General features: G+C 49.9%; 1 protein-coding gene across 1 annotated transcript in view; it reads left to right on the forward strand.

The window, feature by feature from the left end:
* Positions 1 to 17,142, forward strand: part of GFRA1 (GDNF family receptor alpha 1) — a 257,659-nt gene that overhangs the window by 207,066 nt on the left and 33,451 nt on the right. Inside the window, exon 7 of the mRNA XM_013004160.2 lies at positions 14,458 to 14,567. Within this exon, the coding sequence (XP_012859614.1) occupies positions 14,458 to 14,567 (110 nt within the window). The remainder of the gene's footprint in view (positions 1 to 14,457; positions 14,568 to 17,142) is intronic.

Below are 17,142 nucleotides of genomic sequence, written 5' to 3' on the forward strand. Positions count from 1 at the left end.
TTGCTGCTCCATTCCCTTGCTGTTCCGCTGCACTCCCCCAGTGCTTTGCCTCGGTGTGGTGGGATCAGATCGGGTGCAATTCCCACACTGTGTCTCTGGTGCTGTCGTTTTTCATGGTAAACACTGTTCAAAAAATTCCATCAGTCCCTTGTATCGGTGAAGGAAAGATGACTTTGATTCCCTCGATCCAGCTTTGGCCACATCCATCTGGGAATGGTTGTGGCGCCCAAGGGCGGATGGACAAGGATTGTACTTTTCCTGCCTCTAACACCAAGGGGTATGAATGAGTGTGGAATCCCAGCCGGGCGCGAGCCCTCACCAGCTCTGTGGGCTGCTATTGTCCCTTTCCAGACAGCAGGACCCTCCCTTGTAAAATACACTTGCATGGCTCATCAGACTGTAGTGAGTTAAATGACACAGGCCGGCAAGGCATTGCACAGTGGCCGCCCCGGAGTTCATATAAGGGCTGCGGGTAGTGCAGTTTCCAGGCTGCTACGGAGCCTCATACATGCCAAGCACGTTGTTCATGATGAGGGTGGATCTGCAGGCGTGTGGGGTCAGCAGGCAAGGTCCTGAGATTCAGTCAGTCAGTCAGTCAACAACTATTAACTCTACAGCTCCTCTTTGCCCGTCCATTCTAGCAGCTCACAACCTGGAGGCAGATGGCGATGGAGGGAAAGCACCAGGGTGGCAGGGCAGTTAGTTGCTTGTTCAGCTGCGATCTGGAAAGTCAGGGTTTCAACCTACCAACCCCTCTGTGGAAGAAAAAAACCTGATGGCTTGGTAAAGACTGCAGCCTAGGCTATCCTGTGAGGGCAGTTCAACTCCGTCCTATGTCCTACAGGTGTGCTAGGAGTCAATCAACTCAGTATCAAGGGCGGAGTAGACTGCCTTGTTGTTAGTAGCCATTTAGCTGGTTCCAACTCGCACCCATCCCAGGTGTACATGGGAACTGTTCCATAGAATTTCCATGGTGGTGACCCTTGTGAAGCTGACCACCTGGCCTGTCTGTCAAGGCACCTGTGGGTTTGAACCCCAACGTTTCAGCTAGTCATCGTGTTTAACTTCTCGCCCCGCCCATCCGAGGGTCCCCAGCATACTGTAGATTCTAGTACACACAGAGCTGAGACAAAGTAGAAAGTGAGGAAGGCAGGTGTGGGGGAGGATGTGGACATCCTGTTCACGTTTCAGAGCTAGAGCCTTCGGGGAGGGCTCTGAGGAGACCCTTTGAGAATGGGTCCCAACCAGCCCAGGGATCACTGGCTAAAGGAACAGGCAAGTAGAAAGTGGCCTCTCTGGACCATGGAAATCCGATCCCGTGCTCTGAAGGGAGAACCACCGTTTTCCTTGCCGCCATGAGCTCTGGGGAGGCGTAGAAAGTTACCTGGGCAGAATGGGGCCACAGGATGTTGAGCACGTGAATGGGTCGCTAAGCAAAATGATGGGTTTTCTAGATAGCAAACATTATCACCTGGCACCATTGGACTAAGCGATTTCCTTGTTCTTGATGGGTTGCCCAGATCAAGTGGAAGAGTGTTACCCTCGTGCCCTATTAAAAAGGAAGATATTCTCAAAACCAAACTCACCGCCATCGAGACAAAGCCGACTCATAACGACCCTCTGTATAAGTTGGGGTAGAACTAGCCTGGTGGGTTTCCAAAACTAACTCTTTACAAGAACAGAAAGCCTTGGTTTTTCTCCCATGGAATGGCTGGTGGTTTCAAACCACCAATCTTGCAGCTGGCAGCCCAACGCGCAACCAGTATGCCACCGGAGCTCCATAAGGAAGATGTTAGGGGTAGTTACTTGCTGAGCACAAAGTCTCTGTTGACCTTAGAACAACTTGCCTAGAAGAAAAATGACCTTCTGTATATTTGCTATTGAAGTTAATGGTCCTTAGGAAGTCTACAACCCCATTAAAGATTAATAGAGGATCTTATTTGCATAGGTCTGCCTTAAAGTCTATTTGTGCAAGAGTAGGGTGCTAGCCATTCAGCCATCCCTCCGCCTTCCCGCCCCTTCCCCCTGCCCGGAAACTCAGGGACCGGGTTCCTTTCATGGGCTTGAGGCTTAGGTACCACAGAGATATTTACCATATTTAGTGCTTGTCTTTATGGGGAGGGGGCATCAGGGGAGCAGTTTGGCAAATGATTAAAGTCAAGAGAGCTGGTACAATTTAAATTTTTCATCTACTGGGAACCTTCAAAGAAGCAAATTTGACTGAAGGAGGCCAGGCAGCCTTTGGGAGAATTTCTAGGACTGACTTGTGTCCCTAAACTAATTAGGATTGAGCTCCTCTGGCTGTAAACACTGGGGTGCTTCAAGCACTTCCTTCAGATAGTCGATCCAAACATCCAAACCCATAACCAAACCCACTGTTACCACCAAGGCGATTCTGACTGCTAGCAACCCTCTATCAGATTTCTTTAAGGGAACAGTTAGCTTCATCTTGCTCCCTCAAGCAGCTGGTGAGTTAGAACTGTCAACCTTGCATTTAGCAGTCCAGCCCTTACCCAGTGCTGTGCTCAGAGGGTGCTGCTGTTGGTAGGTGCCGTTGAATCCATCCCAGCTCATAGCACCCTACGTTCAACAGAAGTAAACACCACCCAGTCCCATGCCAGCATCACAATTGTTTTTATGTTTGATTTTGGCAAACGTCTTCCTCCTTTTCACTGCCCGCTACTTTACGAAGCATGGTGTCTTTTTTCCAGAATCTGGTCTTGTCTGATAACACGTCCAAAGTGCTTGAGACGAAATCCCACCATCCTTGCCGCTAAGGAGCCTTCTGCCTGGGCTGCTTCCAAGACGGAATTGTTTGTTCATTTGAACGTCCACCGTACTATCAATATTCTTCGCCAGCACCATAATTCAAATGTGTTGATTCTCCTCCTTTGGGCTCCCATTATTCAGTGACCAGTTTTCACGGGGCAGAGAAACTGAAAACCAAACCCACTGCCATCAGTCGGTTCGGACTCAGTAACCCTGTAGCACAGAGGAGAAGTGCTCCCCGTGGCTTTCCAACACGGTAAATCTTTATGGGTGTGAAAACCTCATCATTCTCCCTTAGAAGGGCTGGTGGTTTCAAACTGCTGACCTTGTGGCTAGCAGCCATACTTGTTGCCCAGAGGGTAGATAGCACTTCCTTAAATTAACACAGGCCAGTAAGGGCAATGTCTCCAGCTCATGCTTACAGATTCATGGGTGTGATTTTATCTGCCTACACAGCACATTGCCCTCCTTAAAGATGTTGACACAGGAGAAATCTCTCTTTGGTCTTCCGATAGGAATAGATCTGATGATAGATGAGTTTTCTGAACATGGTTTGGACACATGGATCGGTGACATCAGGACACAGCACTTCATATGCCAAGTTTATTAGCAGATGTGTTCCAAGGAAAGTAGTAGTACACTCATTTGTTCCCTAGGATCTTCATAGAGGTCGCAAGGTCAGTAGGGACCTCTTGGGCTGATGTGGAAAGAACAGAAGACACCGGCATGGATGAGGCACAGAGTTAGAACCGCCCCAGAGGGTTTCCTGGGTTGTGATATTGACAGGAGCAGATCACCCCATCATCCTGCTTTTCAGCTAGCACAACCAATCACTTAACCGCCGTGCCTCCCAGGACTTCTCTCTGGGGTCGTCTTATGGTTCAACCTGAGTCCATTGAACTTCTGAGAAGTTAAGCGATTGTACTTAAGTTTCACAATGAAGAAGTAGCTGAAGGGAAGTTGAAGTCTTGGTTCACTATCAAATTCTGTGTTCAAAATCCCAATTGTATGCTGTTTCTCCGTACTATTTTCGGTTTCTCCTGCTGCTGCCACCAACAGTCACAAACGTGTTGGTCTAAAAGAGCAAAGATGTATTTTCTTGGACTCCTTGGGCCTGAGGTTCATCAGGGTTTCACTGGACTAAAATTAGGGAGCTGCGTCCTTATGGAGGTCCTAGGAGGGCATTCATGCCCTGGCCTTTTCCACAGCCCTGACTGACTGCCCCCTTCTACCATCTTCAAAGCCATTGGAATCTTTTTTGCACTTCATCCCTCTACCTTCCTCTTCCTCCTCCCTCTTCCACATTTAAAGATTCCTGTGATTACACAGAATCCATCTGGAAAATCACAGGATAATCTCCCCAGTCTCAAATTCCTTCACCTTAATTATATCTGAAAAGTCCCTTTAGCCATGTAAGGAACACAGTTCCAGGTGCTAGAGGTGGTGGCTGTGAGGTCCCATCCAGTGGGTTCCTACCCACAGCCTCTCTGTGTCCAACAGAAGGGCACCCTCTGCGCCATCCTCACGTCTGTTTTCATGCTTGAGCCCATGTAGCCACTGTGTCAGTCCATCTTGTCGAGCATCTTCCCTTTTTTTACTGCCCTTCTACTTTACCAGAAGCCATGGTGATGTAGTAATTACTCCAGGGGCTAAGTGCAAGGTCAGCAGTTTGAAACAGCCACTCCTTGGGAGAATGACGGGGCTTTCCACTCCCGTAAAGAATTACAGTCTCAAAGTCCCACAAGGGGCAGTTCTGTCTTTCTATAGGGCTGTAATGAGGAGACATTGGCTTGGTAGCAGTGTTTGGCTTCCACATTACCAAGCCTGGTGTCCTTTTCCAGGACTGGTCTCACTTGATAACACACCCAAAGTACACGAGACAAAGTCTTGCCATCCTCGATTTCTAAAGAGCCCTCTGGCTGTACTTCTTCCAAAGCAGATCTCTTGGCTCTTTTGGCAGTCCCTGGTACTTTGAATATTCTTCTCTAGTACCATAATTCGAACGCATTGATTTTTGGACTGACCTCATTAATCAGTGTCCAACTTTCACATGTAACTGAGGCAATTGAGGTACCATAGCTTGGGTCAGGCACACCTTAGTCCTGAAAGCGATATCCTTGCTCTTGGGCACTTTAGAGAGAGCTCATGCCGCAGATTTACTTGGTACTATGTGTTGCTTGATTCCTTGTCTGCTGCTTCCATGAGTATTCATTGTAGAGCCAAGTAAGAGGAAATCCTTGACAACTTCAAACTTTTCTCCATTTACGATGGTGTTCCCTCTTGGTCTAGTTGTGAGGATTTTTGTTTTCTGTACATTGCATGTTAATCCAGTTTGAAGGCTGAAATCCTTGCTCATCACCAGCAAGTCCTTCAGAACCTTCTCAATTTCAGCAAGGAGTCATTGCATCTGCTAATCACGGGTTGTTGATGAGCCTTCTCTAAACCTGATGCTGCTTTCTTCCTCGTGTAGTCTGGTGTTTCTGACGATCGGCTCAGCATGGAGGCTGAATAAGTACAGTGAATGAGTAAAACCTTGAGGCACACCTTTTCTGGTCTTAAACCACCCCCTTCCCTTGTCTGTTCCAACAACTGTCTCTTGTTCCAAGTACAGGTTCTGCATGAGCACGAAGAATTGTTTTGGAAGTTCCATGCTTCTCATGCTTAGTTGATTATGATCCACAGTGTCCAGATTAGGGGATGGATTTCTCTGAGAACCATTCATCTTCTAACCAAGGAGCAACGGTTAAGCTCTGGCCTGGTAACTGAAAGATGGGTGATTTGCACCTACCTGCGGCTTCCTGGGAAAAAAGATCTGACGATCTGCCCCTTTCAGCATCCACAGCTTTGGAGACTCGCTGGAGCAGTTGTATTCTGTCCACAGGGTCGCTGGGAGATGGCATCAACGCAACAGTGCACCATAACAATCTTCTCCTTCTCCTTCTGCAAAGTCTTTTTCTGCAAAGTCAGCAATTTGACCCCCACCAGCTGCTCTTTGGGAGAAAGAGGAGGTTCCCATGAAGGTTTTTAAGCCTCAGCAACCCTGGGGACAATGCTATGCATTCTGTAAGATAGCTCTCAGTCAGAATGGACTTGACAGCTGAGGGTACCTTCCTTTAAATGTTCAGGATTTCATGAGTCGTGGGATTCCTCATTTACCTCTATTCCAAGTCGATTCTAGAATGCCCAGAGCCACATGCTGACCTTCAGTTAGCTGGAGTTATTTTATACAAAGATCTCTACCTTCATCTTATCACTCCCAGTCCCCTCACGCCTTTTGACTTGCATTCTGAAAGCTTCTCAACATTTTTTCAGAAGCCAGTGTGGGCACAAATCATTCAGCAAAGTCATGGTAGGGGAGTCTCTGATACCCAGGGTTTCTGAGGAGTTGAGATAGGACTTCTTCAAGCCCCTGGATGAATAGCGGGCACCTCTTCTCACCACTCTGGATGAGGGATGTATGTGCCTGCAGAATCATCCAGGAGGAGAAGAAATAAAAATCAGAATTCACCGGGCTGGTGTGGAATTTTCAGGCACTTATACTGCTGGTTGAACATTCAGATTTTTATTTCTTCTCCACATGGCCCGAAGTCACAGAACTGATTTTTACGTTTCCCTGCAGAACTATAGACGATGTATTGGATACATTTGACTTGTCAATGGTCTTCGTGTAGTCAGTCATCCCTGGCAGGTATCGGAGCAATCAATGAAGGACCGCCCCCGTTCAGTGGGAGCTTCATCATCCAGGAAACCCCTTCTTTTCTCCCCCAATGTCTTTCCTAAAAGCAAGTACCATCAAAGATAGGCTTTCTGCATGAATGGGCATCCTGTACCACGAGTGCTATCCGAAACCTGCATGTGAGTTGGCAGTGCAGGACAGGATTGTTGTGAGCACTGTACATCCTGGTTACTGGTTAGAGCAGGGGCTCTCAACCTTCCTCATACCGCCACCCTCTCATACAGTTCCCATGGTGTGGTAACACCCCCCCCTCCCCCCAACCATACAATTATTTTCGTTGCTATTTCATCACTGTCATTTTGCGACTGTCATGAATCGGGCAACCCCCGTGAGAGGGTTGTTCGACCCCCAAAGAGGTCGCAACCCACAGGTTGAGAACCACTGTGTTAGAGGCTATCAGTTTGTGCATCTGGGGAATTGGATCTGAGTGGCGAGCCCTGCGTGGGGTACGAGTCTTGACCCAGGGCCTGCTCAGCAGCCTCCGATCGGAGCTGTGGAAAGCCTCTTCTGAGGTGGAATGAATTTCCTCTCCTCCCACCGTCCTTTGCTTTCCCCATGTGCTGGGTAGTGATGGGCTGTCAAGATGGGTCAGCTGTGCTGTAGATGCTGATCGATGACTGTCAAGGCCAGGTGGCTGTAGGAGGGAGACTGAGTTGGAGGAGACACTGCTCCGACCTTCCCTGGGGGTTACCACAGCAGCAGACCCGCCCCGCAGCAGTGTGATTTCCACCCACAACCCGCTCTCCCACTGAACTCTTGGCAAGGAGAGAGGCCCGAGACAGGAGGCAGAGAATCAAAGACATTGCCAAATCTCTCAATGCCTTCCCCACTTGGAGAGGCCCCGGAAGGTGAGTTCAAGCTGAGAGACACGTGGCTTGGGCACCCTGCAAGGAGACCCCACGGGCAGGAGGAGCCAGGGCTCAGGGTTCCAGGTAGGTGTGTTTGGTTACATGGGATGTCGCTTCCCAAACATGAGGATGAGGCTGAGCAGGAGTTTGAGGGGACAGACATGGAACACGACTGGGCCAGTTTCCTGCCCCGGGAAACAAAGGTTTGAGAAAGATCTCGAAGGCTCCTTGGACCTCTGCAGAGCGTTCTTCTCAACAACATGTGGCTGCGGTCTGGCGAAGTCACCTAGATGCTCATCTTCATAAGCCCACAGCCAAGGAGTGATGAAGACAAGCTGTGGGAGCCTGTGCATCTGCCCCTGGGGCTGGAATGCCTGGGAAGCTGCCCCTGTGGCTGGTGAGGCTCCACACTGACTCCAGGGCCCCAGACGTTCCCAAGGCCCTGCTGAGCCCCTAGCTCCTGGGCAAACATAGCTGCCTGGCCCCCCCAGTGAAGGGACAGACAGCAAGGCAACAGTTCCCACAGGATGCTCCCGGCCACGCTTTCCAGGAGCCTGGTGGAGAAGAAGGGCTACGGGAGTTTTCTAAAAATAGAAAGGGGGAGGAGGGGATCTGTTTTGTGTCATCTTCCCAGAAAATTACCCATTCCGGTGCTCCGGCTTTGTTGCCCTGGGTCTAATATTAGCAGCATGTTTTTCCTTTAAAAAATTTTTTTTTATTCTGCACAAGAAATTAGCAGTATTAACAAGCCTGCTGATAGTTAGTCATTTCTGAAATATGTCTTCTCCCCCAAATCCCAGAGGCAGCGGGGAGTAGGTTTTCTTCAAACACCTGTGAATTCCTAAGACCCAGAGGTTTTAAATAAGTCCATGGGGCAGCGTGGGGGTTGGTTCCTGGCTTCAGACTTAGCCCATTTGTTTTGGTCCAAGTTCCCTTCAGTTACACAGATGGAGACTGTTATGAAGATGTAAAATAAGAGCCTGCAGATGATAAAAGAAAATGGGTGTTTCCGTGTTGAGCGATGGTTGTGTGTTTTTGCCCTGAGGCCTAGGATGAGCCAGGAATTTGGGGAGAGAAGATAAAGGGATGGGACGTAAAAAGGTCCTGGGCACGTGGTGTATTCCGGGTTCTGGGAAGGGTACTTTATATCACTGTCCTTAAAGTCCATGGAGCTGGGTGGTGCTTTGGGGGGCTTTTGGACAGCCAATCACAAGGTCAGCGGCTAAACCCATAAGACATTCCAAGGGAGAACGGTGAGCCTGTCTGTTCTCACAAAGATTCATAGCCTTGCAAACCCTACTTTCAGGTTGCTCTGAGTGGCAATTGACTCAACGGCTTGGGGGCTGAGTAGCACTGGCCGTTTCCCAAATGGAGAAACTGTGGGTTGGAGGAGATTGATAACTTGCTCAGATGGAAGGGCACGAAAGGTGACGTTGGGATCACCAACCAGGTGTGTGGCTCTCCCAAGCCCATGCTTGCAACATCATTCCTTCTAAAGGACCCATTGAAAAACCTTTCAGAACCAAACTGACTTCAACTGAAACCCAAGACTTTTGAAGCCCTCGGGTCCATGTTGGCTTCAGAAAAGGCCTCAGTGACATCTCACAGGAGCAGATGACTAAAGCGGTCTCAAGTGTCGGGTCTCTCCTGGCCAGCCAAATCTCTGGGTACTGGTGGGGTTCGAAAGACTCCTGACCAAAGGGGGCCTTAATCCATTGCTCCCTCATCATCTGTCAGTTTCTTGTACCAGGGTGAGTTACTTGCATGCTAGTGCGATGCCGAAACCTATGCCAGCGGTGTTTTAAATACCAGCAGGGTCACCCATGGTAGACAGGCTTCGTTGGCGCTTCCAGACTAAGGCAGACTAGGGGAAAAGGCTTGGTGGTCTACATCCGGAAATAAGTCAGTGGGTCACCACAGGACCTTGTCTGTCTTGATTGCTTGGGACATATCATTGGGAAAGATGAATCAGTCACTAGCAAGGGACATTGTATTGGGTAAAGTAGCATCCTTGAGGGCAAGACACGCCCTCCATGAAATGGATTGGTACAATTGCATTAACAATGGACCTGAGCATGCCAGCAATCAGGAGAATGGCACAGGCCTGGCAGACTGTATCAGAAAATAGATACATAAGATTGATAGATACATAAGACTCTATGAATCTTAATGTATCTATCTCTCCGTCTATCTGTCTGTCTTTGCTCAGGGCACACACAAAGTCATTGGAACATTAAGAAGGAGGCTGGTGTCAGGGGAGAGCAATTGATGATGACTTAAATAAAATCCCAAGCCAAGGAAAGTCAAACAGACCTCCCACTTAGTCACCCCAGCGCTGTTACAGGAGGTTGTCGGTGAATTCTTCTTCCCCTGATTTCCATCTGCCACCACCCAATATGTATGTGTCTTTGAGTGGGAGCTTACCCTCTTTGGCCCTCACGGTTCTTGTCTGTGAGATGTGGGAACCCCTGGAAAAATCTAGTTCTCTAGCCTCAAAAGAAGGAGTCCTGGGGGCTTAGTGGCTACTCACTGGACCATAATCCGCAAGGTCAGCGGTTCCAAACCATAAGCTACTGCTCAGGATGTGGTTTTCTACTCCTATAAAGAGTTACAGTCTCAGAAACTCCCAGAGGCAGTTCTATCCAGTCCTATAGGGTCACTTTGAGTTGGCATCAACTCAACGGTGAGTTTGTTTTATTTGTTTGTTTATGAGCCTCAAAGGAAACCAAATGCCTCAACAGTAAAATCGTGGATAATGGCAGAAGGGGCTCATGGGTGATAACTGTTCCGAGTGTCCTGTAGATTATATTTCTGATGTGGAGATGCAGGAAATCCAATAGCAGCCTACTCTCGAACTCTGGGTAATTAGCATCAAGAGCCCGAATTGCAGTTAAGATCTCATGATTCCTAGACCAGGTCGCAGTTCCATCAATCACATGGCTTGTGTCCAAGTATGGGGTTCATCCTGGAAAAACCTCCCAGCGAGGATGAGAAGCCAGGATGGTTTAAACTGGGCATTACTAGTACATATGTTCTTGAGTTTTCCTTGGTTGAACTTTGTCATTTCTTTTACCTGTTTATCTTTAGTTCTACACCCACCACCACCCTCTACACACACAGACTGGTACCGGAAAAGTAGGTAAATGATTTTTCCCTACTGTCAAAAGACCATCTGCTGTCTGAGAAGCCTTTCCTAGATTTTATCGTGATTATCATTTTTTTCCATTTGCAGTTAGCAGCACGCTCGCCCTCATGTGCAAGCTTCCGTGCAAACCGCTGCTGCCTCTCAGGCCAGTTGCCTAAGGCCACCTTGGCATTTGTAGGCGACCCCCTCCTCCAGGAGAGAGACACGCTGCTATGTTGCTGTCTGTCCATTTCCTTCCCCTTGTCCTAGAGAAAAGCATCCAAGGTACACCACTGCTGTAGCTATGGAGGTTCCCTGTCTCCAGAAGAAATCCGACAATGGGGTTTCTCTGTGAATCCCACACTGGACAGTTAAGCCTCCACTGCAGCCCAGGCAGGGAAGCCCTAGAAACATATGATCATGTGGTCCATAACCCAGCGGGAGTAAGGAGGTGCATGGGGGCTCTGCTGGGGCCGGGCATGCCCCTCACCCCTGTTTCCCTGCCACCAGTCACCATACAGACAGTGTGTGCTCAGACGGCAGTTGGTCACTGAACAGAGGACGCCTACAGAGGGGCTAACAGGTACTGGACTTTTGGCTCCCCATGGGTACCAGTGGTCGAGATAACCACCACTACCCTGGCCGTCTTCTTGGCATGCCTGCTGTGCTTCCCACCAGGACAGCAGTCGCTGTTCCACAGAAGCCCTTTGGCCACACTCACCCCTCGGTGCACTCTCCTTGGGTCCTCCCCTTCCGGCCCTCCGTGTTTCCCTTTGGGTCACCGCTGCAGTCTCCAAGGTGACTCTCCTCTACCTTTGGCCACTTTCCCTCTGTCATCATTCTCCCCATTGCTGCGGGAACCGTGGGGGCACAGAACAGGGGTGTGCAAATCTTTACCAAACACATGAACACCTTCAATGGCTCACATGGGTTTGGGGATGACATCCGAACTCCCCACTGATTCAAGGCTTTTTCGTGAGCAGACCTTCCCTGGCATCTCTCCATTGACATTCGGTGTTCTGGCCACTGGGGTGAATGCCTAGTCAATTTCTAGACGTTGCGTGTTGAAAGGCTTGGAGGAAAAACCCAGTGACCTCATTCCGAACGGGGATGAAAAGATTACGGAGCACAGTACTTCTCTGAGGCATATTGGAGTTGCCACGAGATGGCAGCTGAGGAGCCACCATTTGCACCACACAGAGGTGCCTGTAGAGAAGGCCTGGTGGTGTTGTGGTTATGCGTTGGTCTGTGATCCACGTGGACGGCAGTTCGAAACCATCAGCAGCTCTGCGAAAGACTGGGCTTTCTACTCTCGTGAGCAGTTACGGTCTCAGCATGGAGGCTCTCTCTGAGTCAGTATTGACTCGAAGGCAGTGAGTTTGGTTTGGGATTTTCTACTTCCGTAAAGAGTTACAGTCTCGGAAACTCACAGGGGCAGTTCTACCCCACCCTATCGGTCCCTGTGAGTCAGAGTTGACGCAATGGCCGTGAGTTTGATACGGGTTCTTGGTGAATTGCAAGCTACCGCAATTGTGAGCCAACGCTCACGTTTCCTGAACATTTACCAAATGACCCAATTCCAGCACACCACTGTATGAACATCTTCTTTGTCTCCGGGTTTTCCACCTGTAAAACAGAAAGACTCTCGTGGGCATCTTCTGACTCCAGGTCTAGGTGCCAGGGGGAGGTGGGCCCAATGCGGAAGTCGTGCATCGGCATGGCTGTGCTTGCCTTGCCGTCTTACCTGAGACTGAGTGAGTCCACTGGCTGTCTCAGCCTCCAGGCCCGGATCTCTGACGACGCTCCTTGCTCATCCAGGGTTCTAGCGCGAGCAGTGTATTGAGTGGTATCGCCCTAAAGAGGGCCAGGCTTTCTGCAGCAGACTGCCTCAATTAGCCTCTCATTCCCAAGCCCACTTGTGCGTTGATTCTGGAGTGGGTAGGCAAAAGGAGGCTGGTGGCTCCAGCCTCTTGCCGAAGGACAGTAATCCACATCCCAGCGTCGTTGCGTTATTAGTCGGCTGGAGAGACTACAAATAACAGGAGACCCAAAGGCAGAGGGTCCATCCCCAATCTCTGGGGGAGGGGGGGTCAGGGCTGAGAGTGTGGGGTTTCCAAGTGGGAGACCGGTTCAGTGACCAGCTTATGTGTAGAGCTGAGGCCCCAAGGGGCGGTGCCCCAGTTGGCCTGTGTGAAGTTCGCAGCCCCATACCACTAGGTCATTAACTTTCATGACCAGGAAAAGACTTTCGAAAGGCAGCCCTCCGTCCAAGCTGGGTGTGATTGGAGCCAGTTGAGTAAGCCTGAACCACCTTTTGGGATCACCTCTGAAAATCAGAATCCCTTAACCAGGTGACCCAAACTGGCCAGATTTTATATCCTTCTGTGTGCACAAGGGCAGTCAGAGAAGATACCAGCGTGACCTGGGCCGGGTTGCTAACCAAGTACCTGCACATACCCATGCGTGACCACATTGGGGGTTTGGGCCAAGGTACTTCGCTGCAGCCCCTGGCCCCCTCTAGAGCATTATAAAGGGGTTCCTAGCGAAAGGTCAAGTGTTGTGCTGGACACCTGCCCCGGGGACTCAGTGGGAGGCCCAGAGCACCCAGAATACAGATGTATCAGATGGGCACAGATAAGGGACCCCTGGACAGGCCTTGTTTACAAGGATTCCAAGAGCTAGCCCAGGCCTCCCTTTCAGTGGCCCCGGCCTGAGATCATTCCAGTTGGCCCTTTAAATTGTCCCCAAGAGTGTGCCACCTATCTCCATGCCCCGAACCTCACCTCTGTGACTGCCCACACCCGTGCACTCAGCCCTACCAGCCCAGGCTGGCCATTAGCACCCTGCAAGGAGTCGAGGCAGCTCTACTGTCCGGTGGACAGAAGTTAAAACAGCCCTGGTCACTGAGCAGAAGACAGAAGGAAGCCAGTACGACTCCCATTGTCTCCCGTAATTGCCAGATCATTTAAATTATCTTGTTCTTTGTGCTCCTCAACACAGAAACAGCTGTGTCTGTCTGAGGAGACCTTAGCGGGGCTCTGGGCTCACTCAGGATGTCTCCCACAAAGTCCCCTTCAGAGGTAAAAGCTGCCAGGAGGTCCCAGCAATCCCCCCTCCTCCCCAGGCCCCTGGGCAGTGCAGCATCTCCCTGTGGCCTGGTAGTGCCGATGGAGAGTGTGCCTGGCTGCTAACGGAGAGATTGGAGGTTGGGGGCCCCTCAGCAGCACCTCAGAAGAAAGGCTTGGCGATCCACTTCCACTGAGAACCCAATGGACCCAGGTCTACTCTGACACACCTGAGGTCATGCGTGAGGCTGGTCCCCATAGCAACCAGGAGAGATTTCTCCCACAACCCAGAACCTCCCAAGTGCTCCTTTGACCTTGGACTCGCTAGATGCTGCCTGCAACCCCGGGCCGCCACACTCCATCACAAGCAGGTGTCACCCCGCCGCCTCTCCCATCAGTCTCCTCCCTGGACTGGACAAATTCACTACGCCCCCGCCACGGGGCGAGAGAAGACTTAGAAGACAGATACATGGATTTCCAAACCCCATAGGAATGACAGGAGCAGATGGGCTGGAGGCTGCCAGTCAGAGGCTTGGGACATGTTTCTGTACAAAGTAAATATTTTCCCAGTGTGTCCCTCGGGTGAGTGTGTGAAGCAGCACATTTCCTCAAGATGCAAATCAGCCGAGTCAGAAATACATGTTGAATGGGGACTTCAAAGCATCAAGACTTTAATAGGCCCCACAGACTTCTCTTCAGATCTCTCCAGAAGCACCCAGGTGGAGGCCACTGGGGGAAAGGGGTGTGCTTCGGCCTTGGCTATGGGAGAGTGCTAGACGTTAATACTTTGCATTTTCTATACAGTGTGGGCACATGGCAAAAAGGCAACTGAACAAAGGATTAGAGAAAGACAACAACCGCCCAGAGGCTTACAAGGTTTTAAAGCCCGTCTCCCACCCTCTCTTCATTCGGCAGGTCTCGCCTTGCGGATTTTTTTACCAACTGCCAGCCAGAGCCCAGATCTGTCAGCGGCTGCCTGAAGGAGAACTATGCAGACTGCCTCCTTGCCTACTCTGGGCTCATTGGTAAGATGGGGCGGGTGGGGAAGGGGAGAAGGGGGCCGAGAATCTATCTGGTTTCCACATCCCAGGAACCCTGGGTGCCAGGGTGGATGTGCGGTCTGCCAGGCAAGGACGAGGATAATAGATGCTGCAGACCAAGGCAGGAAGCAGGGATTATTCCAGAACAGGGAGACGGGGTATGGAACTCCGGGAAGAGAAGGGACCTAGCAACAGAAATCACCCCAAAAGAACAGGGACTGAAGAAAAGAGCCAGTCACACAAGTTCACTGACTCGGGGAGCTTTGGAGAAAGGGAATTTAGCCGTCCTTCCATCGGGGAGAATCAAAAAGGTTCTTTACTGGAAATGGCCCTTTGGGGGGAAAAAATGTATACCCTAAAGGCAGGGGTCCTTCCCTCTGTAAATATTCTAACTAAATTCAAACTAGATTCTACACACTCATACACACACACACACCCCAAAAGACATTGTATCAATGCTATTTTCTGCCTTTAAAGACTGGAAGCGTTGGAAGGGCAGCTTGTTCCCACATATAAATGGAGCAGGAGGGAGAAGGGCAGATGTGCCAGGTGCTCAGCCTGCTGACGTCTCAATGAGAAGGCCAAGAGGGGTGAGAGAAATCACGGTTGACAGGAGCTTGCTAGAGTATGTCCCAACCCAGTTTCTCCGTCAAGGTCACACAAGCCACCAGGCAGAAAGCAGTGCCCATCAAGAATGGCACACACCAACTCAACAGTTTAGACATCTCTTCCCGGTGGTCTGGTGGATGCTCTCTTAGCAATTTCTCTGTGTGTCATTGGCTGACCTGATTCACAGGGAGGATCCCTGGTGGAGTAGGGGTTACACATTGGGCTGCAGTCCGCAAGGTTGCCAGTTCAAAACCACCAGCCTCTCAGAGGGAGAAAGGGAGGAAGACGGGGCTTTGACTTCCGTTAAGAGTTCCAGGCTGGGCAACCCACAGGGGCAGTTCTACCCTGCCCTGTTGGGACTCTGTGAGTTGGCACCAACTTGATGGTAGTGGGGGTCTTGAATTCTTCACCTGTGCCACCTTCCAACCCCCCTTTTCAGATTAGTTCCGATGTCCCCAGCAACCCCATTCCCAAACAGAAATGGGAACAGCCCTGGTGCCCATCAACAGATGGACAGGCAAACAAAATTCAGGACTTGCTTTCAGTAAAGATAAATTTAAAGCTATAAAGATAAATGAAACTCTGACACATGCCGCCACATGAATGAACCTTGATAACTGTGCCAAGTGCAATAAGGCAAAACACAGAAAGGACAAAGGTGACGTGACGTCACTTACATGGAATATCTCCAATCAGTAAATCCATTGAGAAAAAAGAGCGGGGAGTGGGGAGTTAGAGAGAGCGCAATCAAAATGATGCCACACTTACTGGGATGATTTGACAATCCCCTGGAAGTTCAAATACAGTAAAGCATGGATGGGAGAAAGGGAGGGAGGGAGGGAGGGAGGGACAGAGAATGACAGTTCTGACTAAATTCTTTCAAACTAGAAATTCTTTAGCAAGAGCCATTGGCAAAAACAGTAGTATTTCCTGCAGGGATCTTAAAAGTAACTGGCACACCTATGCCCTCTTGGATAATGCTGTGTACCAGTTATTTACCATTTTTATCGACGATTCCAGTGAATGTATGTTTCATATGTTAGTGCTCAAAGAACTCACAGCCACCCTTTGCCCTTCTGGAGTACGGTAGTCCATTAGGGGTTAATTACCTGCTGTGGAATTACAGGTTTAAACAAGAGCACTGCACATTTCGTTTTAATTATGAAAGCAACTTCAGGTATGCTCATTGTAAAAAGCTTTTTAAAAAAGCACTGGGCAGAGCAAAGGAGAAAATTGTAAGGATCTGTAACCCCAGTCTCCAGATGTAATCGCTAAGGATACATTCTTCCATGCCCTTCTTGTATGCCCCACTTGACTCCCCCATGGGTGACCCAGGCAGACATTTATGAGGCCATGCCTCAGCCTGGCTGAGGCTGAGAAATCAAAGGAACAATGGGCAAAGGCAAACATGAACGTGTCTCTTGGGTCTGCATCTCTTGCTCAGCATCACTTCCTGGGTCATGGGATCTCTCCCCCAGCACTGCCTCCTAGGTCACTGAATTCTCACTTCCTCCAGGACACTGCCTCTCCCTCCCTACTTCCTCCATATGCCAGGGGTCCAGTATGGTACCAGGAGTACAGTGGGTACTTAGTTGATACTCCTCAACCTCCTCACTCTAAGTTTGGATTGCCCTGTGGGATGAAGGGGTGGGGGGCTCCCCACAAATCATCACAGGTCTGGTAGGTGCCATTGTACAGCGATAATAAGTAAAGATTATAGTAAAGTCATAGCATGAGAGTTAGAGGAGAGATTGGAATAAATGGAGTCAGACACAGTTCATGGTAGCATTGCTCACTTCAGCCCCGCTTGAAGGTCCTGGGGACCGAGAACTGGGGAGCCACCCCTGGCCCGAGAGCCAGAGAGGGCCCCAGGAATCGGGGAGAGCTTCTCTCTTCTTTATTGCTAACCACGCATTATATCACTTTAGGGGGGCATGATTATAGAATCACA

This window comes from Echinops telfairi, unplaced genomic scaffold, assembly GCF_000313985.2.
Source record: "Echinops telfairi isolate 266 unplaced genomic scaffold, ASM31398v2 ScPeMD7_70;HRSCAF=299, whole genome shotgun sequence".
Lineage (NCBI taxonomy): Eukaryota > Metazoa > Chordata > Mammalia > Afrosoricida > Tenrecidae > Echinops > Echinops telfairi.